The sequence below is a fragment of the Corythoichthys intestinalis genome, chromosome 2 (assembly GCF_030265065.1).
Source record: "Corythoichthys intestinalis isolate RoL2023-P3 chromosome 2, ASM3026506v1, whole genome shotgun sequence".
NCBI lineage: Eukaryota > Metazoa > Chordata > Actinopteri > Syngnathiformes > Syngnathidae > Corythoichthys > Corythoichthys intestinalis.
This window is the reverse complement of record NC_080396.1, coordinates 67,996,271-68,024,001: the sequence shown is the minus strand read 5'-3', so window position 1 is coordinate 68,024,001 and position 27,731 is coordinate 67,996,271. Positions and strand designations below refer to the sequence as shown.

The 27,731-nt window shown below is 38.6% G+C and overlaps 1 protein-coding gene across 1 annotated transcript in view; it reads left to right on the top strand.

Moving 5' to 3' along the window:
- Positions 1 to 27,731, top strand: part of LOC130912218 (voltage-dependent L-type calcium channel subunit beta-3-like) — a 55,647-nt gene that overhangs the window by 15,428 nt on the left and 12,488 nt on the right. Inside the window, exons 3-11 of the mRNA XM_057830136.1 lie at positions 10,638 to 10,757; positions 14,628 to 14,750; positions 14,827 to 14,942; positions 19,481 to 19,560; positions 19,642 to 19,661; positions 19,806 to 19,883; positions 20,105 to 20,163; positions 20,244 to 20,344; positions 20,431 to 20,582. Of these exons, the coding sequence (XP_057686119.1) occupies positions 10,638 to 10,757; positions 14,628 to 14,750; positions 14,827 to 14,942; positions 19,481 to 19,560; positions 19,642 to 19,661; positions 19,806 to 19,883; positions 20,105 to 20,163; positions 20,244 to 20,344; positions 20,431 to 20,582 (849 nt within the window). The remainder of the gene's footprint in view (positions 1 to 10,637; positions 10,758 to 14,627; positions 14,751 to 14,826; positions 14,943 to 19,480; positions 19,561 to 19,641; positions 19,662 to 19,805; positions 19,884 to 20,104; positions 20,164 to 20,243; positions 20,345 to 20,430; positions 20,583 to 27,731) is intronic.

The window sequence follows — 27,731 nt, the reverse complement described above, 5'->3', positions numbered from 1 at the left end:
TTGCATAGCTATTTTGATATGGAATGCCAGTTCATTTTGCATTGTTGTTTAACTGTGTGTCAGAATAGGGCCTCATTACTATAGACTGAAGTGCTTTTCTTTTTGTGAACATTTGTTTTTTTTGGGAGAGATAGGAATATTATTTTTGTTGTGCTTTCACTAAACAATACTTATGTTTGTTCTGAAGGAGAAGCTTATGCCAAGAAACGGCGCGGTCCAAAAAACGCCTGTGTCCACTCGCCTTTACTGTATAACATATATCTGTACATATCTTACCCAAAATACAGCAAGAGACACATAATTGCCACTAAAAGAAAGAAAACTTACCGAAATATGTGTGGAGCACGAATAGCAATTTGCATTGCATTGTGAATACAGCATAAACGTCTCACAACTACTAATTCTCCCTCGTTTAGAAGAAATAACATGAGTATGGAACGGCGCTGCCCCCAAGCGGCCGGTGGCATTCTCTTCACTCTTAATGTCCATAAACGGCTTCATTGCATGCGTTAATTGCGTCAAATATTTTAACGTGATTAATTTAAAAAATTAATTAACGCCCGTTAACGCGATAATTTTGACAGCCCTATACATATATATATATATATATATATATATATATATATATATGCACATGCATGCATATCGGACAATTTTGAAAGTTGGGGGTCCCAGAGCGGAACTTCAAGTAACCTGAGTGTTTTCCGCAAATATATATTTATTATAAGACGACCCCCTCTTTTTCAAGACTCAAGTTTGAAAAAAGACTTTATGAACACCAAATTAATTTCTATACAGAAAATAATTACAGTACATCCGTACAGTACAGTACAGTACAACAATATATTTGAGAGAAGAAGCATGTTATTTTGCCTCATTCAAATCTTAATATCTGAACATTTAAATATGTAAACTAAAGTGCAATCACATTCGTAAATGAATGGCTTCTGGTTTTTGAAATGTAAATAAACCAATCTATTGTGATAAAACAACAAAATTGCAATAACTGCATTAACCATCAAAGTGTAGTCTAACTGTAACTGTACAGTAGTCTTGAAACAAATCTGAATAAGGAAAAACGTTGCAATAAAATAATGCAAACTTGAGAGTAGCTGAGATGTCATGACAGAATATCGCTTCAATCATATCTGGCGCCATCTAGCGTCGTAAATGGGTATAATGTCTAGACCGCGAATATAAGACGACCCCCTCTTTTTCAATCTTATTTCAGTGCAAAAAACACCGTCTTATATTCGGGCCAATGCGAGATATACAGTGGGGCGAATAAGTATTTAGTCAACCACTAATTGTGCAAGTTCTCCCACGTGAAAATATTAGAGAGCCCTGTAATTGTCAACATGGGTAAACCCGAACCATGAGAGACAGAATATGGGAGAAAAAAAACAGGAAATCACATTGTTTGATTTTTAAAGAATTTCTTTGCAAATCATGGTGGAAAATAAGTATTTGGTCTATACCAAAAGTTCATCTCAATACTTTGTTATGTACCCTTTGTTGGCAATAACGGAGGCCAAATGTTTTCTGTAACTTTTCACAAGCTTTTCACACACAGTTGCTGGTATTTTAGCCCATTTCTCCATGCAGATCTCCTCTAGAGCAGTGATGTCTTGGGGCTTTCGTTGGGCAACACGGACTTTCAACTCCCTCCTCACCCCGTGGCGTCAAAATGATAACAAGAACGGGGAGCAAAAATTCCAGAACCACATGGGAGGACCTAGTGAATGACCTACAGAGAGCTGGGACCACAGTAACAAAGGCTACTATCAGTAACACAATGCGCCGCCAGGGACTCAAATCCTACACTGCCAGACGTGTCCCCCTGCTGAAGAAAGTACAAGTCCAGGCCCGTCTGTGGTTCGCTAGAGAGGATTTGGATGATCAAGAAGAAGACTGGGAGAATGTGATAAGGTCAGATGAAACCAAAATAGACCTTTTTAGTAGAAACACAGGTTCTCTTGTTTGGAGGAAAAAGAATACTGAATTGCACCATCCCCACTGTAAAGCATGTGGGTGGAAACATCCTGCTTTGGGGCTGTTTTTCTGCAAAGGGACCAGGACGACTGATCTGTGTAAAGGAAAGAATGAATGGGGCCATATATCGAGAGATTTTGAGTGAATATCTCCTTCCATCAGCAAGAGCATTGAAGATGAGATATGGCTGGGTCTTTCAGCATGACAATGATCCCAAACACACAGCCAGGGCAACGAAGGAGTGGCCTCGTAAGAAGCATTTGAAGGTCCTGGAGTGGCCTAGCCAGTCTCCAGGTCTCAACCCCATAGAAAATCTGCGGAGGGAGTTGAAAGTCCGTGTTGCCCAATGACAGCCCCAAAACATCACTGCTCTAGAAGAGATCTGCATGGAGGAATGGGCCAAAATACCAACAACGGTGTGAGAAAAACTTGTGAAGAGTTGCAGAAAACGTCTGGCCTCCGTTATTGCCAACAAAGGGTACATACTGTAACAAAGTATTGAGATGAACTTTTGGTATTGACCAAATACTTATTTTCCACCATGATTTGCAAATAATTATTTAAAAATCAAACAATGTGATTTTCTGTTTTTTTTCCCCACATTCTGTCTCTAATGTTTGAGGTTTACCCATGTTGACAATTACAGGCCTCTCTAATATTTTCAAGTGGGAGAACTTGCACAATTAGTGGTTGACTAAATACTTATTTGCCCCACTGTAAATATATATGGTATTTGATACTTGGTTTCATTGCATTGACATAGAAAAACACTTTTGTATACATACATATACACACACACACATATATGTATATAACCACTTTTGTATACATAAATACACACACACACTTACATACATATATATATATATATATATATATATATATATATATATATATATATATATATATATATACGTATATATATATATATATATATATATATATATATATATATACGTATATATATATACGTATATATACACTTATTTATGTATATATACATATATATACAGTGGGGAGAACAAGTATTTGATACACTGCCGATTTTGATGGTTTTCCCACTTGCAAAGCATGTAGAGGTCTGTAATTTGTATCATAAGTTCTCTTCAACTGTGTGGGACGGAATCTAATACAAAAAAACAGAAAATCACGTTGTATGATTTTTAAATAATAAATTTGCATTTAATTGCATGAAATAAGTATTTTAATATATATATATATATATATATATATATATAGATTAGGGCTGTCAAACAATCAAAATTTTTAATCGAGTTAATTACAGCTTAAAAATTAATTAATCGTAATTAATCGCAATTAATCGCAATTCAAACCATCTATAAAATATGCCATATTTTTCTCTAAATTATATATATATTCTGTCAAATAAATTGTTGGAATGGAAAGATAAGACACAAGATGGATATATACATTCAACATACGGTACATAAGGACTTTAGTGGGCATTTCACTCTACTGTCATTTAAATCTGTCTATGCTGTCCTCACTCCGAAGCGTCTACTTTTTCCAAAGCTAGACAGCTAGTGAACGACGCCTTAATAATCAGACTTCTTCCTTTTTCATCTGATTTATGCATAAAATGGCCTCAAACCATTGTCTTCTTTAGACCGTCGTAAAACTATAAAAAAAAGTACACAAGCCTTGCATTAGCAACAACGTTAGCTTAGCACGCTACACAGGTTCACTAAACAAAAACAAAAAGCGTCTCATACAAAAAATATAACATTTCGCTTACTAACATAATATGTACATTCTTTACAACAACCATACTTACGGACAAATCTTGTCCAAGGATCATATAAGCACAACATTACAACGTAGGGGTCAGCCCGAGACGTCGTGCAGCCATATTGAACAGGTAAGAAAACAATAAACCATGTCGCAAAGCGACCACAAGAGTTCGCTGTTAGACAGCGCAAAAGCCTTGCTGTAAAACTTACCAAAAGGCAGAATACTGTCTGAGCGGGACATGTGCGTTAATTGCGTCAAATATTTTAACGTGATTAATTTAAAAAATTAATTACCGCACGTTAACGCGATAATTTTGACAGCCCTAATATATATATCTATATATATATATATCTATATATATATATATATATATATATAGATAGATAGATAGATAGATAGATAGATAGATAGATAGATAGATAGATAGATAGATAGATAGATAGATAGATAGATAGATAGATAGATAGATAGATAGATAGATAGATAGATAGATAGATAGATAGATAGATAGATATAGATATATATATATAGATATATTTACACACACACACACACACATATATATATACATATATTAGGGCTGTCAAACGATTAAAATTTTTAATCGAGTTAATTACAGCTTAAAAATTAATTAATCGTAATTAATCGCAATTAATTACAATTCATACCTGTAAATTATTGTTGGAATGGAAAGATAAGACGGATATATACATTCAACATACTGTACATAAGTACTGTGTTTGTTTATTATAACAATAAATCCACAAGACGGCATTAACATTGACATTCTTTCTGTGAAAGGGATCCACGGGTAGAAAGACTTCATCAAAAACAATCACATAAACTCACCCCAAGGATTTGACCACAATTGAAAATGCACAATAAACAGAACAATAGGTGATATAACAGTGGATGCCTAACAAGCAACAATTGTGCACGTAGGCTTGCAACTGTCATCATTTCCCTCTCTCTCTCTCACTCGGCTGAGCGACTTCTTCGTGGGAGCAAACGCACTCTTCCTCATGTGTGCGCTTGCGCTCTTCTTCGTGTGCGTAAATACGTTCTTTATGTGTACATATGCTCTTACTCGTGTGTAGAAGTACTACCTGCTCTATGCTTCATGCACCAAAATAAAAGCATGCATCACAAAAGTCAACATTATTTAAAAAAATGTTTTTTAAATACTGGAGTCAAAATAACGGATTAGACTCTGGTAAGGTCGAAATCAAGTTGGGCATGTCTTAGACAGGGGACTACCGGTATTAGACACTGTTTGACCAGTGTAACATTGCTACCTCTGTATAAATATTGTGAAGTCATTTGTTTCCGTTGACGACGATGATTGCCCAATCCATTTCGCATAGGAGGGTTGCCAAAATTTATCATTAACTTAATCCATTCACTGCCAGTCCAGGTCACGGAGTATATGTGTGGTAGTTGGTAAAAGAGGGAAATTGATATTGAAAACACGTGTTGATGACAATCGGTGTCCAATCCATTCCAACTGGAAACGACCATTCATTCATTTTGTTTTTCTGTTTATTAACAGGATTTGAGAATATCATCGAATGATTTCCTGATCTATGTATCGATAATTTTTTTGTACTGCCATATAATGAGATAATCATTAAGCCTTGTATTGCAAACCGTATCGTGACATGCCCAGAGGTTCCCACGCCCTACATTGTTTCATTTATAAATCTTTGTGCGTGTCTCTCATCTCTTCTTTAGCCACCCTGACACCTATCCCATAGATTGACGAGGAGGAGGATGTCACACATTCAAGCTGTTTCTTCGTAACATTTTATTACACTTTAATCTGCCCTTTCCCATGAGGTAGCCACACTTTATCTTGCCTATAAATTGCTGATGCATCTTCCGTCTTTCCACCAGACTGTCAGTCATGCCCCCTCTCCGGGCTCATAAACATTCATCTCTTCTCTGTATTTCTTGTTCGAGGGTTGACTCCATCTATCCACCTCATTCCCCTTTTATTCTGCCACTGCTGGTGCAGTGTTGCTTTGCAGAGCTTGTGAGAGCCCCAAATCTGATCTCGTTATCTCACAAAAGCAAACATTCACGAAAAGGAGAGGGGTTCATAAGCAGGTTGTGGTTAGGGATTTGAGGTGAATTCTTTCAGGTAGGCAGAGCAAGATCTATGTGGACCTCTCGTCATATACAGTGAGGAGCTGAAGTGTTTGCTCCTCTTGTGATTTTGCAAGTTCACTCACTTAGAAAATAGGTAGCGGTCTGAAATTTCAATCATAGATGCATTTCCACTTCAAGAGACATAATCTAAAAAACTCACATTGTATGATTTTTTAAAGAATATATTTTTGATTTACTGAGGTTCATAAGTATTTATACCCCTGAGAAAATCAATGCTAATATTTAGTGCAGAAGCCTTGGTTTGCAATTACAGAGGTCAAACGCTTTCTGTAGTTCTTCACCAGGTTTTCAGATATAGAAGTAGGGATTTTGGCCCATTCCTCCACACAAATCTTCTCTAGATCTCCCAGGTTTCAGGGTTGTTGTTAAGAAACATGAAGTTTTCCATCCAAAGATTTTCTATGGGGTTGAGGTCTGGAGACTGACTCGGCCACTCCAGAATCTTGATATGCTTTTTACGCAGCCACTCCTTGATCAGCTTTGCTGTGTGCTTTGGATCATTGTCATGTTGGAAGATCCAGCCACGACTCATCTTCAAATCTGTGACTGAGGGAAGGAGGTTGTGGCTCAAAATCCGACGATACATTTCACCATTTATTCTCTGCTTTATACAATACAGTTGTCCTGTCCCCTTTGCCAAAAAGCAGCCCCAAAGCACGAGGTTTTCTCCCCCATACTTCACAGTGGGGGTGGTGTTCTTGGGATTGTACCCATTCTTCTTTTTCCTCCACACACGACTAGGGGTGTGCCATCTTAGACACCCCACAATTCGATTCGATTCGATTACGATTCAGGTTGCTACGATTCGATTATTGAATGATGATCACGGTATTGACGATGATCACAGTTATCAAGATAACCACGACTATTGATATATCGTACATTGCTAATTAATAAAGTAGCAAAACAAATTTATGTCCATTATTTATTGAAAATAATATAAAATAAAATATCCTAATGATTCCACAGGAACGATGGAAACATGCCCATACAACAAAAACCTGCCCTTAAACTGCCTGTTTTTTTACAAGAAAGTGCAAAAAAATTAACCATTTTAAAGGCAGTACTTATTCCGCAACATGCCCATACAACACACAGCTGACCTTGAGATACTCTTTTTACAAGAAGGTGCAAAAACATTAGCTGTTTCAAAGGCAGTACTTTTCTCAACAGTACAATAAAATTTACACTGTTGGAATGAATTCTACATTTCTGGAAACAAACAAAGTGTCTTTACATATAACCATAACCAATATACTTTGTTTTCACAGATTTCTATACAATTTCGCATGTTTGTTGTGTTACAGCTGTACGTTCTGCATCTGGAGTAATTTATGTACACCACCAAACAATGCACAACTCGACATGGAAATATATGTTAGCGGAGTCACTAATTAGCATAGCGCTCGGTGCTAACTAGGAACATCTCAAAAACAACAACAATAAAGGCTAAAACAGCACAAGAGGGTTCGTGTACTCACCTCTGATAGACGGACACGGGACTTAGCGAAACACTGGGGACTTGACGACGACGAACCTACTGCTGAACAACTGAAAGACAACGAGCAACAAACTATCACTATCTCTTCCCCTCTTGCGCTAAAAAATAACCTGGGCACAGAAGCGTGACCGCCAGGTCCCTGCCTGTCTCATACACAAATTTATTTTCGTCTTTTGAAAAGGAGTAAATCTCTCGCTCAGTAACCTGCAGCATCCATTATAAAATTGTGTGTGCGTCCATTAAAGGTGTCCGGGCGGCAGACGTGTCTTGAATTTCGTTCGTTCGTTCGTTCGTTCGTTCGTTCGTGCAGGGGCTTGTCCTTCCATGATATCTCCTCAGGGTCCTCCTCCTTACTGGGCTTCTGTTGCCTGAGGCATTCACCGAACAAGTCATCACTGGGGGCCATCTTCATGATGTACTCTTGGAGGGATGTAGTTTCCTCCTGGATAGTGGCTCTGATGCTCACTAGTCCTTGGTCTCCCTCTTTCCGCTTTGTGTAGAGCCTCAGGATGCTGGACTTAGGGTGAAACCCTCAGTGCATTTTAAGGAGCTTCCTTGTCTTGATGTCGGTAGCCTGCATCTCTTCCACTGGCCAGGATACAATGCCAGCAGGGTATCTGATTACTGGTAGGGCATAGCTGTTAATGGCCTGGATCTAATTCTTGCCATTCAGCTGACCCTTGAGGACAATTTTTCCGGGGGAAGAAAAATTTTGAACAGAAGGGCATTTTTTTAAAAAAAAGTTTTTTTAAACAGCAAAACCCTATCTGCAGGTGAGAGCACGCGAGTGCAGAATTAAAGACGCCATGACTTTAACGAGTTATTATCGCGTACTTACCTTGTTTCGATCCAAAAACTCCATGTAGCATGTGTCACTGAGTGTCAAGACACAGTTGTGAATGGCCACAGCTGGGTTTTTTGGGAATAATATGGGTGAAACATGGTAATATAACAAGGATGGCGATGCAGAAATCGCAGACATCAAGGAGTGGTCGAGATTTTCTTTTTCATATATTTACCCTTTTAAATGTTTTTTTTTTTTTTTCAATTTTTCTTTGTTTGGATCGATTATTTATCATCTGAAATTCTAGGGAAAATGCGACAGTAATCAAAAAAATACAAATAGCCGATAGTTATAAGGTAGATATCCGTGACTTTTAAGACGCCAATTTTGTCATTGTGATGTAATTTGTTTAAAAGTTTAAAATATGCGAGTGAATAATTTTTTAAGTTGTTTTTTTTTTTTTTAACGAAGTATTAGACATCAATTAATGATTCTAAGCTAAAAATGACAGACATTTTGAATACTAAAAATAATTACTTCCCTTCTTTTTATGGCTGGGTTGAAACAAAAGCGGTTGCGCGATGTCTGTAAACGGTGGTTTCCAGGATAAAACGGAGAGATTAAAAATAGTTAGGGGGCTTCATGCGCCATGAATTTGCTATGACAGCATAGAGACATTGTTCCATCGAACAAAACAGTTCTTTTGGCTTAAAATACAGCAGTTTATTTTAAAGAAGGGTGCAAGAGCAGAAACTGCTTTTCCAGTCTTGTCTATGTCTTCCGCCATGTGTATGTATGTATGTATACATATATATATATATATATATATTAGGGCTGTCAAACAATTAAAAATTTTAATCGAGTTAATTACAGCTTAAAAAGTAATCGTAATTAATCGCAATTCAAACCATCTATAAAATATTCCATATTTTTCTGTAAATTATTGTTGGAATGGAAAGATAAGACACAAGATGGATATATACATTCAACATACGGTACATAAGGACTATTTGTTTATTATAGCAATAAATCAACAAGATGGCATTAACATTATTAACATTCTGTTAAAGCGATCCATGGATAGAAAGACTTGTAGTTCTTAAAAGAAAAATGTTAGTACAAGTTAGAGAAATTTTATATTAAAACCCCTCTTAATGTTTTCGTTTTAATAAAATTTGTAAAATTTTCAATCAAAAAATAAACTAGTAGCCCGCCATTGTTGATGTCAATAATTACTTACACAATGCTTATGGATGCTGAAGCCTATAAAATCAGTCGCACCCAAGCGCCAGCAGAGGGCGGCAAAACTCCATAAAACACAACAAGTGAGTGTTTCACTGTGTACTGTCATTTAAATCTCTCTGAGCGGGGCATCTGCGTTAATTGTGTCAAATATTTAAACATGATTAATTTAAAAAAGTAATAAACAATTTTGACAGCCTTAATATATATATATATATATATATATATATATATATATGTATGTATTATTATTTTACTTTTGAAGGGCTAAAAAGTCACAAAATAATCCAGAAATACAATGGCATTGCCAAAAAATACAAAAAAATATATATACATATGTTTTATACTCCACAACAGTCTCGGAAATGTTGCAGTCCTGTAACATGTTTGGAACTTTTGTTCAAATAAAAACAAAAACAAAAAAAAATTTGGGCGGGGATATCAAATCGGGACTCGGTATCGGCAGATTCTCAAAATCAGGTGACTTGGACTCAGGAGCATAAATATGTGATCGGGACATCCCTAACGTCAATACTAATAAAGCATTCTAAATTAATTTTTTGTTTTTTATGAACTCTTTCAGTGCCCTTGACGATGATAGACATTCAATGATGTGGCTCATAACAAAAACGAAATTAAAACTCTTTAATGAGTCAATGAGTTAAAGAAGCTACATATTAGTAAGATTGGTGGCTAAAAATGGTGCTGCAACATTGCTTCATTTTATTACGGATACTGGGCCCATTTGTAGTACTAAAGAGTAAAGTTTTCCTTTGTTTGATAAATTGTTTTCAACACAACAAAACTGGGGTGTGTCCTTAAACCGCTAAGAGTGAAAAATGATCGCAAGCATAAATTTTGCTAATGAGGAGATGTCTTTGGAGAAAAAACAAGGCAAAAAAAGGATGTATATGTACCGCACTGTGGGGGATGATGGGATGGAATGGGGCCAAGCAGGAGAGAAGAGCAAGCGGTTTCCTCCTTTGTGCTATATTTGGTCTTCCAGAGGATGGCGGGTGTGGGAGAGCAGCGCATTGTGTTGTACTGTACACATATAGACTCACTCATGTGGGGGGGGGCACCTGCAAATGAACGCAAAACATAGCACGCTAGAACTGGCGTCATTGTGGAAGGTGCAATGCAAGTGGCGAAATGACTGCATAAAGATTCTTCCGTTCCATCACACTGTCCCACCAGGGGTCGGCTGATTCCTATACCAGTAGGCCGTCGGATTCCGACCTGTCAGCCGAGGAGGACCGCGAGGCGTATCGGCGTGAAGCCGAGCGCCAGGCACAACTTCAGCTCGACAGAGCTAAGGTGGGACATTTTTTTCTTACCACGAAACCATTTCTTCTCATCTTTATTGAGTAATTCATAGTTGCTTAAATCATTCTCTGTCATTGATGAGATTGGCTGTCTTCTGTCGTCAATAACAGCCGCTTACCTAAGTTATTAAACTATTATTAAAGATGCTATAAAATACTGTCATGTCAAAAAATGAAAGTGACTGTAGAAAACGAATTTGGCACTCCAATCCGGCCATTTTTTTTTACCATTTCATAGTTATTCCACGCCAAACAATGCATCAGATAGGGAACGCCCAGGGGCCCTGAAAGTCACCCACAGCAGGGGGCACTGATGATCTTATTTTGTTTTTCCCCTATCCAAATACGGTGGTTTCGGTACAAATATGTTACACTTGCGCTTTTCTCCATACAAAGAGTGTACAATGGCAGTACACACGCATGCATGATAGTTTACGTACTACTACTAGGCTACTACAAAGACGGCATTCTATTTCACCTACAGTGTGTGTTGGAGTTTTTGTATTACAAATAAAAGTGTATTATAATGCAAATGCCCTTAGCTTGATGGCGCAGTGACACACTAACACATTTGAAAACTAAAAGGTCCAATAAACCTCGGTTTAACACCCACTTTTCACAACACTCAAATAAATTGCACACGAATAGCCGACAACGCTCTGCACGGCAACAGCTCAACGGCAAGAACAAGCAATAATATGGTTACAATGCCAGCTATTTGAAGTTCTCCACGGTCTAAATCTGCAGCTAACTTTTCTTCGCTGGACATTGTTGTAAACTGTCATAATCATCCTCATTTTCGACCTCGAATTGCATTTTAGAAAATTTTGCTGTTTTTCTAAAGAAAAAAATCGCTAATTTGTTTTTGTGCAATGTTGACGCCTTCTCTGTCAACAGTTAACTTTTCTGTTCCAATTGTGCCTTATCCAACGGACCGTCAAGGGCGTAGGTTTGCATAGGGACGGTAGGGACATAACACTACCAAGTTTTCAGGATGTTTAAATTGTCCCAACTTTTAAGTAACCTTATTTGCGTTGATAATGACTTCAGTTATATGGGTAATTTTTTTCCCCCTCAAACGCACGTTTGATTGGCTGACAACTTGACCCCATTAACAAAAGCACATGTCGACAACAATGCCACCTCCTCTGCCCCCTTTGAAGTCTTTTTTCGACCAGCAGCAGCAGCCACGACTGTATGTAAAAAGACATCAATGTTGTATAGGTGGGGAACACACCACTAATTTTGCTATTCAAAGTCTGACCTCAAAGTTAGCATAACATTAAACTGTGTGAATTTGTTAATCTGCAAACTTGAATAGGAAGCTGCTTAGAGAGACGTGTCCTCCTGTATGTGTTTTCTACTGTTAACGTTAATTAGACTTACCAAACTTTTATTTTTATTATTCCCTGACTAAGAGGTTTTTTTTAACTTATATTTAATTTCTTTATTTAGACAATGTTGAGTGGTCTTAACACATTTTTTTTTACATTCCTGGATAGTTGAGATTATTAACAAGTGTATGTTAATATAATTTATGTTCAAATATTGCAATTTAAATTTGCTAATAAAATCCAGACATTTATTCTGGAATTTTTAAGAATAGAATAGAATAGAATAGAATAGAATAGAATAGAATAGAATAGAATAGAATAGAATAGAATAGAATAGAATAGAATAGTCCTTTATCGTCATTATACGGTTGTACAATGAAATTGTGGAGTATCTCCCTTTACAGTGCAAAAAACAAAATCTCGAAAGTGGCTTGCAGGAATAAAGCATAAAATCTAAATAATTGAAGTAGCAGCAATTGAAGTAGTGGACAGTGACAGTGGAGGCATTGAATATTGCACAAGTAAAAATCTCGAAAGTGGCTTGCAAGAATAAAAGTATAAAATCTAAATAGTACAAAACATGTATGAGGTAGTCCTATGTTCAGGCAGTGCAAAAAATTGAAGTGAAGTAGCAGAAGTTGACATAGAGGCATTGAATATTGCACTTAGTAGTATTGCACATAGTGTATCGCATGTAAATGAATATTCGACATTGGGTGGTGTGGTGTTACATATGGCTGTTCAGGGTGGAGATGGCTTTAGCAAAGAAACTGTTCCTCAGTCTGTTTGTTCTTGCTTTTAAACAGAAAAACTGTTATGTTTAGTAGTTTTTGAAAACAAAGGTTCGTATCGAACGGTGTATCACCTGAACCAATACACTTGAAAGTTAGTATAAATCAATACAGATTAAGAGATTTGCATTAATCATTTAGCCTATCAATTAATTAGGTTCACATTCGTGAGAAATGTAGCCCCCGTCTGTTTGGTCTTATTAATGTCCCCTCCCCAGCAAAAGGTGTTTAGTAAGTTATGCTGTTATATCGTCCCTGCCAATCTTGAGACCAAACCTACACCCTTGGTGACCGGGTAAGTCAGCTGTCAGGTGCTATTTAAAATTTTTTTTTTTTTTTTTTTAATAAAAATAAAAATTACTTAACATATATATTTCATCCCCAAACTTGCTCCAATGTTTTGTTTATGGATTTATTTAAAAAAAAAAAAAAAAAAAAAAAAAAAGAATCTGCCAACACTTTTTCACCCTAACATCACAATTGATTTTATTTTTAGCTTTCTAATGCTGTTTTAGCTAGTACATTTTGCCAGGATTACAGAACGACAACAAGAGAATACCGTGTTAGATTTGAAGCTAGGTTTATGTACACCTAACTTGGCTAAAAAGAACACACAGGAAGTTGATGTAGCTTTTTTGTGGAGGTTGGTAGCTGCTACCCCCAGCTGCTGTGATAGCAACCTTCTTTATTTGGGGGCAAACAATAGGATAGCAGGGGTCAGGAAAACAGCATAGAACATAGGATAGAATACATAGACTACATTTGGGCCTCATGGCCCAGGACACAGGAAAGGCTGACTAGACAGAAGTTACCCTATCAGGTGACTAACTATAAAGTAAGCATAAATGTTAACTGTATGAACAACAATTCCAACACACGCCTACACTGTTAATGCAAATATACAACTCAATTAAATATGATAAATGAACCAAACTCAATTTTCATCAACCTGTTGGGAACACTAATTATTAATAAAGGACAAATTATACCGGACACATCTTCGGTACGAATCCGCCAATCTCCGTGTTGAATGCGTGCGCCGCAGTACGTCAAAAATAGGACTAAACATACTGGCTGCGCACAATTGCGGTCTGGCTGCGCCATGCCATCGTGAGCTCTCACGTGATCGCGCGAGACAATGGCATAGTGGCATTAAAAAATGGCAAACACACGGTCTGTACAGAAGCAAAGAGAGAGGTGGACTTGATTTTGACTGAACATTTTTTCCTGAAATTTTTTTCATTTTTACCATGGGTTTGTGACACGATTCAATTTCTGTTTTAAATTACATAACTTGCATAAAAACTCACCGTCCATCCTTATAGCATCTGCTAAGGCATTCCATGCAGCTTCCTTTTTAATATTGGCCTTCTAAAAAGGATCTGGAGCATCATAAATCACTTTGTGACTTTCCACCGCCATGGTGAAGCGTTCTTTGTCCATGTTCGCTGGTGTTTAAACGGTGAATAAGCACCTGGCCTGTTGACTTCTGGCCGGGCTCTGCCCATTTTGACGGGTGCGTCTCCGGCAAAAATAGAAAGTAGCCCAGACCATCCGGCGGGCTCCGGGACGTCTGAGATGGTCCACAGTCAATTCGTAGCGCTGACGCGGCCGGTATAATTTAGACCAGGGTTCACAATTTTTTTTTTTTTAAGGAAATACAAACAGATTGACGGTTATGTTGTCATAAATCAATCCCATATTTGACATCAGGTGGCTTTATGTTGTTTTGTCCAGTCCAAACCTGTAGCGTTTGCAGTAAAAACCAATGTGAGTTACTGTGGAGCTCTCGATGAGGACTGTCCTGTCCAAGGAGCTGCAGTCAACTTTGATGCCAAAGACTTTCTGCACATCAAAGAAGTAAGTGAACAATACTTTTACCAACACGCTTTATCTCTGTTTAAACGAGACATGTTTGTGGTTGTCAATTTAACAGAAGTACAGTAATGACTGGTGGATCGGCCGGCTCGTCAAAGAGGGAGCTGACATCGCCTTCATTCCGAGCCCACTCAGGCTGGAGGCAATGAGACTCAAGCAAGAGCAGAAACAGAGGTACTTCGTTTTTTGGGGGTCATATAAAAATCAAGTTTATTACACGGTCTTGAAATGACAATACAGTGGTACCTCTATTTACGAACGTCTCAACATACAGAATTTTCAGGTTAAGACACGCCTCAACGGGAAAATATTGCCTTTTGTTATGAAATAAATTTCAGGATACGAAAGGCAAAAATACAGCATGGCTGGTACTCGCAGCTCCCAGACTTTACTGAACGTAAACTACTTACTGCTGCTCTGCCATTGGCTATAGCCTAGAATTCCTGGCATCCAATTGGCTAGGAGGGACCTCTACTGTATGTGTTTATCCCAGCGTCCTCCTCATTCACCTCTCGTGTTCCGACAGCTTCACATGTGTATCAACTTGTATTCTTTACTCTATTCTTGTTTTTTAACATTGTGCACAACTCTGATTTTGTTTATTGTGCAATAATCTGATTGTAACATGTACTTTTACATGTTTTGATGCATTTTATGCATTAGAAAATATTTATGTCTGAATTTTGGGGGGCTTGGAACGGATTTGGGCATTTACATGGAAAACGTGTCTCTACTCACAGAATTTTTAAGTTGCGAAACTACTTCCAGAACCAATTAATTTGTAAGTAGAGGTACCACTAAGTAAAAAGCCCTCTCTCACTCTGGTATGTCAGCCAGGCGTTCAGGTACACCATGCAAAACACATCCACCAAATTAGAACCCGATTCGTTACATTATTATTAAGTCTGTTGCAATATGCAATAGTTCCATTTATCGCACAGTAAATAATAATGAAGGCGGTCATTTTTCCTCTGCGATTTATCGCCTCGCGTGGTATTAAAATTTTGGCTTCCTTGTTACCAACTACGCAAAATGCATCTTCGTTCCGGGTCCGGCAAAAAATAGCGCCGGAGCCAATCCGTTCCCATTGTATCCTATTGCTCAACGTATACAGGCCGCGTCAGTATCCGTGTTGACTACGGACCATCTCCGGCGGGCTCTGGCCGGATTGTTTAGGCTATTTTTTATTTTTGCCGGAGATGCATCCATCAAAATGGGCGGAGCCGGGCCTGGAGTCAACAGCCGGTTGCTTATTCTCGGTTTAACCAGCGAATATGGACGAAGAACGCTCCATCATGGAGGTGGAAAGTCACTAAGTGATTTATGATGCAGCAGATCATCATTATAAGGACAACATTAAAAAGGAAGCTGTATGATGTCCTGTTATGTGTGTTTTTCTGGCAATGATATCAAACACACGACATGCTGACAACTTTGTTTTTTATTAACACACAGCACTAACAACACTTCCTCAACCTATGGCTCTCGGCAGGCTGTGTCTCTCACCGCTGTGTCACATGAACAAAACAACATCACCGTTGCGTGCGCTTCAGGGTGCCTCGGAAAACAGTCAATTTGAATATTACACATGGAACGCCATAGCAGAAGCTTTGAGGGGAAAAGTTTGCCTAAATGCTTAAGTTATTAAGTGCAATTTTGTTATTTTCTTGATAAAGACATTTTAGTTATTCTTTGTTTCTGTGCGGTATTAATATTGTTGTCTTTTACTTAAAAGAGGCATGGTCTATTGTTTTTCATTGTGATTTCTTAAAAAGTATTTTTTAATTTAAGAGCAAACATTTATCGCGTTTAAATGGGTGTACTTGAGCTATTAATATATACTGTATTCTCGCTGTGTTATTGTAAATTGGTTTTAAAAAAAAAATTGGGGGTGGTGCAATAATATCGCATATCACAATAATTTATGAGATAAATTATCGCACACTAAAATTTGTTATTGCGACAGGCCTAATTATAATAGGTATTATTATTATTATTACTATTGTTACATTGATGTTCGGATTTTTCTTCATAATTTATTTGTTTTGCTCTGTGTAATGGCTATTTGCAATAGTACCAGCAGTATTTATTAAGGATTTACTGTAGGTTTTCGGGCTGTGGAACAAATTCATGAAATTATAATGTATTCTAATGGGGAAATCCTGCTCGACATACGACCATTTCGACTTACAAACAAGGTCCTGGAACGAATCAACTTCGTATGTAGCGGTACCACTGCACATCACTTTACCTGTCAGGGAGAAGTCATCCACCTGAGATGTTTCGGCTGTCTCCATTAAATGAAGACATCTTCAACGCATATCTTTGTGTTGTTTCTGAATTTGTCACTCATTTGACATTTGGAATGAGATTGTTTTGCACTTTTGACAGTGGTGCAGGGAGTGGGGTGCTGAGGGTGTTGGGGAGAAAAAAAAAAAGGGTTGGTAGATTTTTTTTAATTGTTTGTTATAAATATATTAATAAATAAAACATTGAAACAACAGTGTATTTATCTTTGGATTAAATACATATGTTGAAAAAGTTCTTTTTTGTCAATATCATGGTCACCACCTGATGCCTTGGCGCTATTGGAATGGAAAAGTTAACTGTTGACAGAGGATCGTAACATGGCACAAAAACAAATTAGCGATTTTTTCTTAACAAAAACAGAGAAATTTTCAATTTGAGGTTGAAAATTAAGAATTATGATAGTTTGTTATAGTGCTCAGCATGGAAAAGTTAGCTGCAGATTTAGACCGTGGAGAACTTCAAATAGTTTGCATTATAGCCATATTATTGTTTGTTGTTGCTGCTGAGCTGCCGCCGTGCAGATCACAGTTGGATATTCTTGTGCAATTAATTTGAGTGATGTGAAAAGTGGGTGTTAAACTGAGATTTATTGGACCTTTTAGTTTTCAAATGTGTTTGTGTGTCATTGCGCCATCTAGCTGCAGGGATTTGCTTTATAATACACAGGCGCTTTTGTTCCCAATACAAACAACTCCAACACATTGTAGGTGGAATAGAACACTTTTTTGTAGTAGCACAATGTAAACTATCCAGCATGCGTGCGTACTGCCATTGTGCAAGCCTTGAATGGAGAAAAAGCGCAAGAATGACAAATTTGGACCGAAACGGCTGTTTTTGAATGGGGAAAAATAAAATGAGATCCTCAGCGCCATTTGCTGTAAGTGACTTCCATCGCCCCCTGTCTTTTGGTACAAGACATACAGTAGTTCATTCTGACCGTGAACATGTTAGCAACAGTATAGTTGAGACAGAACTGTGGCAACCTGGATGAAGACAAAGACATACAAGTCAAGTTGTACGGTCTCTGCGTAATTTGTACAAGTGAGCACTGATTTTTAAATGTGTACGCCGTACGTTCAAAATCTGTGCGTTTTTCGTGCATTACGTTTTTTCTCCGTTCGGATTTTGCCAACGTTTCGGCAACGAGACAATGTGCGTTACGATGCATTACTACATTGTTTGAATGACGCGAGAAAAGTCAGAGAAATGAGAGAGTGTTGTGACGCTGTAGCAAACGCGATGCTAGGCTAGGTGGCTCCAATATTTCCTGACTGTAGCCGACAACCTACAATCTACGCCTAGATATCAAATGCTTATAGAACTACATGCGAAATGACAGACGACGGCGTTAATCAACAGCTGCTATTTTGAAGCAGTAGACTTCTCAGAAAGGCTCTGTTATTGTGAACCTTCCTAGCGAATTTAAGTAACTTTTTATCTAAAATACTCCTAAATCGGCAAAATCTTGACTTGAATCTATCTTTAAATGATGAAACAGTTTTAAAACTTTAACACGTCGAAAGTGGACAGAAGGAAACTAATGCAAAAACGGTAGCAGTTTTAACAACTTTAACAGTTGATTCACAACATTAAACAATTTCCAAACATAGCAAAGTTTATTATGTTAACTGAGTTACTAACTAAATTACTTTTTAGGAGGAGTAATTTGTCACTAATTAATTACTTTTTGAAAGTAAGATTAGCAACACTGGTCATAAAGATGAAGTCTGACGAATGAAAAGGGACGAAAACGGAGATTTTATTCTGCCAATTTTTTTGTCAAACACAATTTGCCCATAACTATAGCTGATCACTTCTCAGAATTATCAAAAGAAATGTTCCCTGACTCAAAGATTGGATCGGTAAGTTAATTTTTATCAATTGACCTTTTTAATTTATAATCGGACACACTAACGAACTACCTCCAAGTTAAACTGAATTGCCAGCTGAAGTGGCATGAAGTGCAGCCATCAAAAGACAAGGCAAGGCAAGGCAATTGTCAAAAGTGCTACATACAATTATAACAAAAGTCACTGGTTTGACAGGTATGCATACAGTAGTTCATTCTGACTGTGAACATGGTAGCAACCGTACAGTTGTTGCAGAACTGTGGCAACCTGGACGAAGACAAAGAACTGTTGCCATAACTGGTAGTGGAGGGCGGGACATCCGTTGTTAACACAGAATCAAAACAATCACAACTTTTCAGGACCGACAATCAACTTTTAAAATGGAAAAATCTTGTTTTAAGCATTAAGGACCATAGTAGAACTGTTTCCAAAACCATGTTTCTTTAAGGTCTATTGAAATATTAGGGCCGTTTAATAAATAATTGATGTGCAAATCTTACAAATTGCGCCTTTTAGTCTTTGTAGTATGTTATATTTTACGTTTCAATGCAGGAAAACAGGTGGCAACTCTTCCAGTTTAGGAGACATGGTAACCGGAAGCTGGAGGACCACACCGCCATCTGCAGGTGAATGTAAGTACTTGCACATACATCTTTTGAAACTACTGCTGTTCTTCTATCTAAAACAAATTAATGACGTTTTATTTTCAAAAGCTAAACTGAAGCAAAAACAGGTAGGTTTACTCCTTAATCTCTTTTTGGACGTTTGTGATTGATTTTTGTTTTACTCAATTCCCCCTGCCCGTCATTGTTCACCAACATTTTGTCATATTGTCATAAATGTAATATATTTGCCTTTCTTGCACTTCGTGCATCAGGAACACGTCCCACCATATGATGTGGTGCCCTCCATGAGGCCGGTGGTGCTGGTGGGGCCGTCACTCAAGGGTTATGAGGTCACCACTGTTTTATAAAATAATTCCAAGCGTCCTTCTGCTGTGAATTCAAATGAGTTCATCGCTAGAAGACGTTCAATCCCTTTGAAGTGGGAGGGTGGCAGCTTCGTTCATTTGCTGCCACCTTCCCACTTTAAATGGATTGGATGTATGGCGTCGTCAATTCCAGCCAAATGAGTACACAATTGGATTAAATGCTGGTTTCTTCTCTCTTCCCCTAGGTTACAGATATGATGCAGAAAGCCCTTTTTGACTTCCTGAAACACAGGTTTGAAGGAAGGTCAGTAGATATCTAAGAATAACATTTCTCTAGTTGGCAAATATTGTACTATGTTATTGTCACTTTCACCGAAACTGCAGAATCTCAATTACTCGTGTCACTGCCGACCTGTCCTTGGCTAAGAGATCCGTCCTTAATAAAAGACCCATCATGGAGAGGTCCAACACTCGCTCCAGTCTGGGTAAAAAGTCATGATAAAACGCTGGATACTTCACAATGTGCAAAGATTCCGCGACTAAACATGCAAACTGTTTGTGGTACGCTCAGCTGAGGTTCAGAGTGAGATCGAGAGGATATTTGAACTGGCCAAAACGCTGCAGCTTGTGGTTCTCGACGCAGACACCATCAACCACCCCGCACAGCTCTCCAAAACCTCCCTTGCGCCCATTGTCGTTTACGTCAAGGTTTCCTCACCAAAGGTACTGTCTGCTGTAACTTTTTGACTAGTTGTCTGCAATTGTAATCGTCTGCAGCTTGCAAAACAGGGGCACATCAGGAAATCGGCACTTGCCTGGCCATTCGTCACAACAAAAGATGCTTTTTCAAACACGTCACAACAAAGTGCCAACGATAATATACTGTACATACAGTATACAGATAGTACCCGGGTTATGACCAGTGTTGTTTTTGGTATCCCTTTTAATTTTCGTCTTAGTCTAAGTCTTTTGGACGATAATACTTAATAGTCTAAGTCATACAGTGGGAAAAATAAGTATTTAGTCAACCACTAAATACAAGTTCTGCCACTTGAAAATATTAGAGAGTCCTGTAATTGTCAACATGGGTAAACCTCTACCATGAGAGACAGAATGTCGAAAAAAAAAAAAACAGAAAATCACATTGTTTGATTTTTAAAGAATTTATTTGCAAATCATGGTGGAAAATAAGTATTTGGTCAATACCAAAAGTTCATCTCAATACTTTGTAATGTACCCTTTGTTGGTAATAACGGAGGCCAAACGTTTTCTGTAACTCTTCACAAGCTTTTCACACACTGTTGCTGGTATTTTGGCCCATTCCTCCATGCAGATCTCCTCTAGAGCAGTGATGTTTTGGGGCTGTCGTTGGGCAACATGGACTTTCAACTTCCTCCACAGATTTTCTATGGGGTTAAGATCTGGAGACTGGCTAGGCCACTCCAGGACCTTGAAATGCTTCTTACAAAGCCACTCCTTTGTTGCCCTGGCTGTGTGCTTGGGATCATTGTCATGCTGAAAGACCCAGCCACGTCTCATCTTCAATGGCCTAGCTGATGATTTTCACTCAAAATCTCTCGATACATGGCCCCATTCATTCTTTCCTTTACACAGATCAGTCGTCCTGGTCCCTTTGAAGAAAAACAGCCCCAAAGCATGATGTTTCCACCCCCATGCTTCACAGTGGGTATGGTGTTCTTCGGATGCAATTCAGTATTCTTTCTCCTCCAAACACGAGAATCTGAGTTTCAACCAAAATGTTATATTTTGGTTTCATCTGACCATAACACATTCTCCCAGTCCTCTTCTGGATCGTCCAAATGCTCTCTAGCGAACCGCAGACGGGCCTGGATGTGTACTTTTTTCTGCAGGGGGACAAGTCTGGTGGTGCTGGATATGAGTCCCTGGCGGCGCATTTTGTTACTGATAGTAGCCTTTGTTACTGTGGTCCTAGCTTTCTGTAGGTCATTCACTAGGCCCCCCCGTGTGGTTCTGGGATTTTCGAGGGAGATTATCAGTGGTCTTGTATGTCTTCCATTTTCTAATAATTGGTCCCACAGTTGATTTCATTACATCAAGCATTTTACCTATTGCAGATTCAGTCTTCCCAGCCTGGTGCAGGTCTACAATTTTGTCTCTGGTGTCCTTTGACAGCTCTTGGTCTTGGCCATAGTGGAGTTTGGAGTGTGACTGACTGAAATTGTGGACGGGTGTCTTTTATACCAATAATGAGTTAAAACAGGTGCCATTAATACAGGTAGTGAGTGGAGCCTCGTTAGATCTCGTTAGAAGAAGTTAGACCTCTTTGACAGCCAGAAATCTTGCTTGTTTGTAGGTAACCAAATACAGTGCCCTCCATAATTATTGGTTGCCCTGAAAAAGATGTGTTTTTTAGCTTCTAATTTATTTATTTTTTAATTCAAATAATATGGGACCTTAATGGAAAAAAAGAGAAAAATCCAACCTTCAATACAAGGGCATTCATTCAATGGGGAAAAAATCCCACATAAAGAAATAATTATTTGACATCAAATAATGTGTGTCACAATTATTTGAACCCCTGGTGTTAATACTTTGTACAACCCCCTTTTGCCAACAAAACAAGGTCTGGGACTGAGATAGCCATGGGAGGAGCTTGATTTTGTGTCTGGTGAACCATTTCTGTGTAGATTTGGCCATATGTTTAGGGTCATTGTCTTGCTGAAAGACCCAGTGACGACCCATCTTCAGCTTTCGGGCAGAGGGCAACAGATTTTGATTTAAAATGTCCTGGTATTTCAAAGCATTCATGTTGCCATGCACCCTAACAAGGTTCCCAGGGCCTTTGGAAGCGAAACAGCCCCACAGCATCACTGACCTACCCCCATACTTCACAGTGGGTATGAGGTACTTTTCAGCATGCGCATCTTTCGTGGCACACCAGACCCACTTAGAGTGTTTGTTGCCAAAAAGCTCAATCTTGGTCTCATCTGACCAAAGCACACAGTCCCAGTTGAAGCCTGGGACCGTGTGTATTTTTGTGTGAGAAATTTGGCCAACCTCACATTTGTAAAATGACTCCTATGGAGAATTTTGAATTGTAAGAGTTGATGTCTGGAACAAATTGATGAAGAATGAACAAGATGAAGCATGTTGTTCCATTGTTCTTCAGATGTATTAATGTCGAGGTCCTGGTTCCACGTTGTTCTAAGAGTATTTAAAAAAGTTGGATTGATTTTGAAAATTAAACCATATAAAGTAGACAATAAGCTTTTCTGCGTTGGTCTGAGTACAAGAAAGGCTTCCATCGGCGTTTCAGGTGGGCGGTTTGGAAAGTGAGGGAAAAGTTTTTGAATAAAATGTCATATCTGAAAGTAACAGAATAAATGAGAGCTTGGAAGCTTTGACAAGTCGGCAAATGAGGGAAATATGCCATCAATATAAAAATCGTCAAGAATTTGCAGGCCCTTTTTCGACCTCGACTCGAAGGCTAGGTCGGAACATGCAGGAAGCAATAAGTGGTTTTGGTTGACCGGGGCTAGTCTTGATCTAATATGCAGGCCAAACTGTTCTCTGAATTGCCTCAAAAATTTTTAAGGTCTCGGGGACTGTAAAATTTTGTGATATGTCTTTAATGGGAAAAGGTAACTGTGCGCGAACCACCGACCACAATGAAAAACGCGCGGATGATAGTTCCATACATGCCCAGAGAGGTCGGTTGTTAGCTAAGCCTGTATTCCAGTAAAGTTAGTCTAGTTTTTGATGACAAAAACTTTATTCGATGTTTAGTAAAAAATGTTTTCGTCCGTAAAATTAAAAACTTTGATCATACCCACTTGGACGCCAAGAACTGTATGTAAAAAGTTTTCCTAGGGTTTAAGACGACACTCATAACGCTAAATGCTAACACGAACACTATGCTAACGCTACAAATTGCATTTAGTGTGTGATGATCACTCAGCACAGACCTTTAAAGGCTAAAGCAACATTGCATATTCTCTCTTGCCAAAATAAGAAGACAAATCTTAGCATGTATCTCAAAACAAGCAATGGGGAGACTGGAGAGGACACTAACTGGTGAGTTGGGGGGGGCAGCACGTGACACAACAGGACACTGTTATGATGCAGGCTAACTACACATAAAATGTCACATATTGTGAACATGTGACAGAAACTATGGCGCATTCAAGTCTCGTCAGACGAAAACTGGCATTCATGTCGTTACGTTTTAGTCTGCTGATACACGTTTTTAGCTCGTTATCGTCTCGTCATTGTCATGAAAAAAATGTTCGTCGACGAAATATTTTCGTAATTCTCTCGTCAGACGAAAACTGGCATTCATGTTGTTACGTTTTAGTCTCCCAAGACACGTTTTTAGCCCGTTATCGTCTCGTCATTGTCATGAAAAAATTGTTGATGAAATATTTTTGTCCTAGGCATCGTTGACGAACACAACACTGGTTACGACGTACATACGTGATTTTGACTTTACGACGCCGGAGTCTCATCCGCCATTTTGTCTCCAGTCGTTTTTTGTTGTTGTCGTGTAACAGTGTCTGGTCCGCCATTTTGCTATCAGTAGCAATGTTGTTTTTTACTTTATTTCATTAATATGACATATAATACATCTTTTTGTATAGTTATCTGGATATATAGGGGTACTTGAAGGGTTCATACTGACTTACTTGGAAATTCGGGTTACATCGCCACCGTAGGAACGGAACTTGTTCGTAACCTGAGGACTAGCTGTAAATGTATTCCCAAAATTCTGCCAGATATACACATTCCCAATTTTGACTAGGTTCATGAGCTTAAAAATCATAGACCAACTAGCTTGCTTCTGCTAGCTTCCACAAGACGTTGTCGTTGACAGGGTTGAGGTTAGGGTTTCGAATAGGGTTAGCTAAAGACAGAGATGTGAAGTAATGTGATATATTTACTTTGTTACGTTTACTTGAGTAACTTATTGAGAAAAATGTACTTCTAAGAGTAGTTTTACCTTACTTTTACTTGAGTAGATTTGTGAAGAAGAAATGCTGCTCTTACCCCGGTAGTACACCAGACACGTCTACGGTGCGACAACGTGGCCGCAGCGACAACGCAGTGAAACGCAGCCGTTAAAGTCAATGAGCCAATGCACACCTGTGTTTAGACGCATCCTCTCAACGCGTCGCACACAGAAAGAAAAGGCAGAGTTTATTATTTGACGCAAGACGCGACCCTCCTGCGTCAATACTACTATGTAGGATCGGGCAGACTGGAAGTCACTCGTGTAAAAATACGGTGGATCCGGTCGATTTTCAAAATAATATGCAATCGTAACTTACTTTTCACGTCCTTCAGATCTTTGTGGGTAGATCGGGTCACAGTTTACTTGTTGTTGTTGATTTACTGGTGTCTTCTCTGCTATAATAACCAACACGGCAAGACAGTCTCAACTCTGCTTTTAATCTCTTTAAAAAGTGCACCAGTACCCCCATGTTCTATACAAAACCCTCCTACCACAAGAAAACAAGTAGGAACTAATATTCACATACAGTGGTATAAAAAAGCATCTGAACTGTTTGCTACTTTCGAAAAACCACAAAGTAACACCCAAACCCACAACCCCATATTTTTTGGGGGGTGTTCAATGTATTTTTTCGGATTAAGCATTGGAAAACATATTTAAAAAAAAAAAAAAAAAAACTTTTATGTATATACTGTATATAGAGTGCCTTGCAAAAGTATTCGGCCCCCTTGAATCTTGCAACCTTTCGCCACATTTCAGGCTTCAAACATAAAGATATGAAATTTAATTTTTTTGTCAAGAATCAACAACAAGTGGGACACAATCGTGAAGTGGAACAACATTTATTGGATATTTTAAACTTTTTTAACAAATAAAAAACTGAAAAGTGGGGCGTGCAATATTATTCGGCCCCTTTACTTTCAGTGCAGCAAACTCACTCCAGAAGTTCAGTGAGGATCTCTGAATGATCCAATGTTGTCCTAAATGACCGATGATGATAAATAGAATCCAAATGTGTGTAATCAAGTCTCCGTATAAATGCACCTGCTCTGTGATAGTCTCAGGGTTCTGTTTAAAGTTCAGAGAGCATTATGAAAACCAAGGAACACACCAGGCAGATCCGAGATACTGTTGTGGAGAAGTTTAAAGCCGGATTTGGATACAAAAAGATTTCCCAAGCTTTAAACATCTCAAGGAGCACTGTGCAAGCCATCATATTTAAATGGAAGGAGCATCAGACCACTGCAAATCTACCAAGACCCGGCCGTCCTTCCAAACTTTCTTCTCAAACAAGGAGAAAACTGATCAGAGATGCAGCCAAGAGGCCCATGATCACTCTGGATGAACTGCAGAGATCTACAGCTCAGGTGGGAGAGTCTGTCCATAGGACAACAATCAGTCGCACACTGCACAAATCTGGCCTTTATGGAAGAGTGGCAAGAAGAAAGCCATTTCTCAAAGACATCCATAAAAAGTCTCGTTTAAAGTTTGCCACAAGCCACCTGGGAGACACACCAAACATGTGGAAGAAGGTGCTCTGGTCAGATGAAACCAAAATTGAACTTTTTGGCCATAATGCAAAACGATATGTTTGGCGTAAAAGCAACACAGCTCATCACCCTGAACACACCATCCCCACTGTCAAACATGGTGGTGGCAGCATCATGGTTTGGGCCTGCTTTTCTTTAGCAGGGACAGGGAAGATGGTTAAAATTGACGGGAAGATGGATGCAGCCAAATACAGGAACATTCTGGAAGAAAACCTGTTGGTATCTGCACAAGACCTGAGACTGGGACGGAGATTTATCTTCCAACAGGACAATGATCCAAAACACAAAGCCAAATCTACAATGGAATGGTTAAAAAATAAACGTATCCAGGTGTTAGAATGGCCAAGTCAAAGTCCAGACCTGAATCCAATCGAGAATCTGTGGACAGAGCTGAAGACTGCTGTTCAAAAACACTCTCCATCCAACCTCACTGAGCTCGAGCTGTTTTGCAAGGAAGAATGGGCAAGAATGTCAGTCTCTCGATGTGCAAAACTGATAGAAACATACCCCAAGCGACTTGCAGCTGTAATTGGAGCAAAAGGTGGCGCTACAAAGTATTAACGCAAGGGGGCCGAATAATATTGCACGCCCCACTTTTCAGTTTTTTATTTGTTAAAGAAGTTTAAATTATCCAATAAATTTTGTTCCACTTCACGATTGTGTCCCACTTGTTGTTGATTCTTGACAAAAAATTAAAATTTTATATCTTTATGTTTGAAGCCTGAAATGTGGCGAAAGGTTGCAAGGTTCAAGGGGGCCGAATACTTTTGCAAGGCACTGTATATTAATAAATGGTTTTTAAGCACTTCAAATGTAATAACTATGATAAGGGTTAGGGTTTTAAACATGTTACTGTCCCAGCTAATTATTTTTAAACAAGAATAAAGCAGAAAAATGCTTGGCTGTATTAAATGCTTCATTGAGTGAGTCCAATCAGAGCCACTCAAGCTGCTCACTGAAACACAATGTGTTGCCACAGCAACTGTTTAACAAGTTAAACGATGATTGACGCATGCGGCACTTTGAAGCTCGCTTCTCTGGCAACATCAAACATCATAGTCTGCTAATCATTGTTAACTTTAACAAGCAACTCCAGTGCACTCACGATCTGACCAACAATGAACGGAGAGAGGGAGGGTGGGAAGGAGAGTGAGACTACGCGATCGGCTCAGGACAGCTCATCTGTTTGTTTGTTTTCTTAATTGAAAAAAAATCTGCGATGGACTGAGGGCGTGAAGTTTGAAGCGTGAAGTAGCGAGGGATCACTGTACACACTCAGCAGGAAAACTAGTTAAACTCACCTGGACGCCACGAACTCTATGTAGAAAGTTT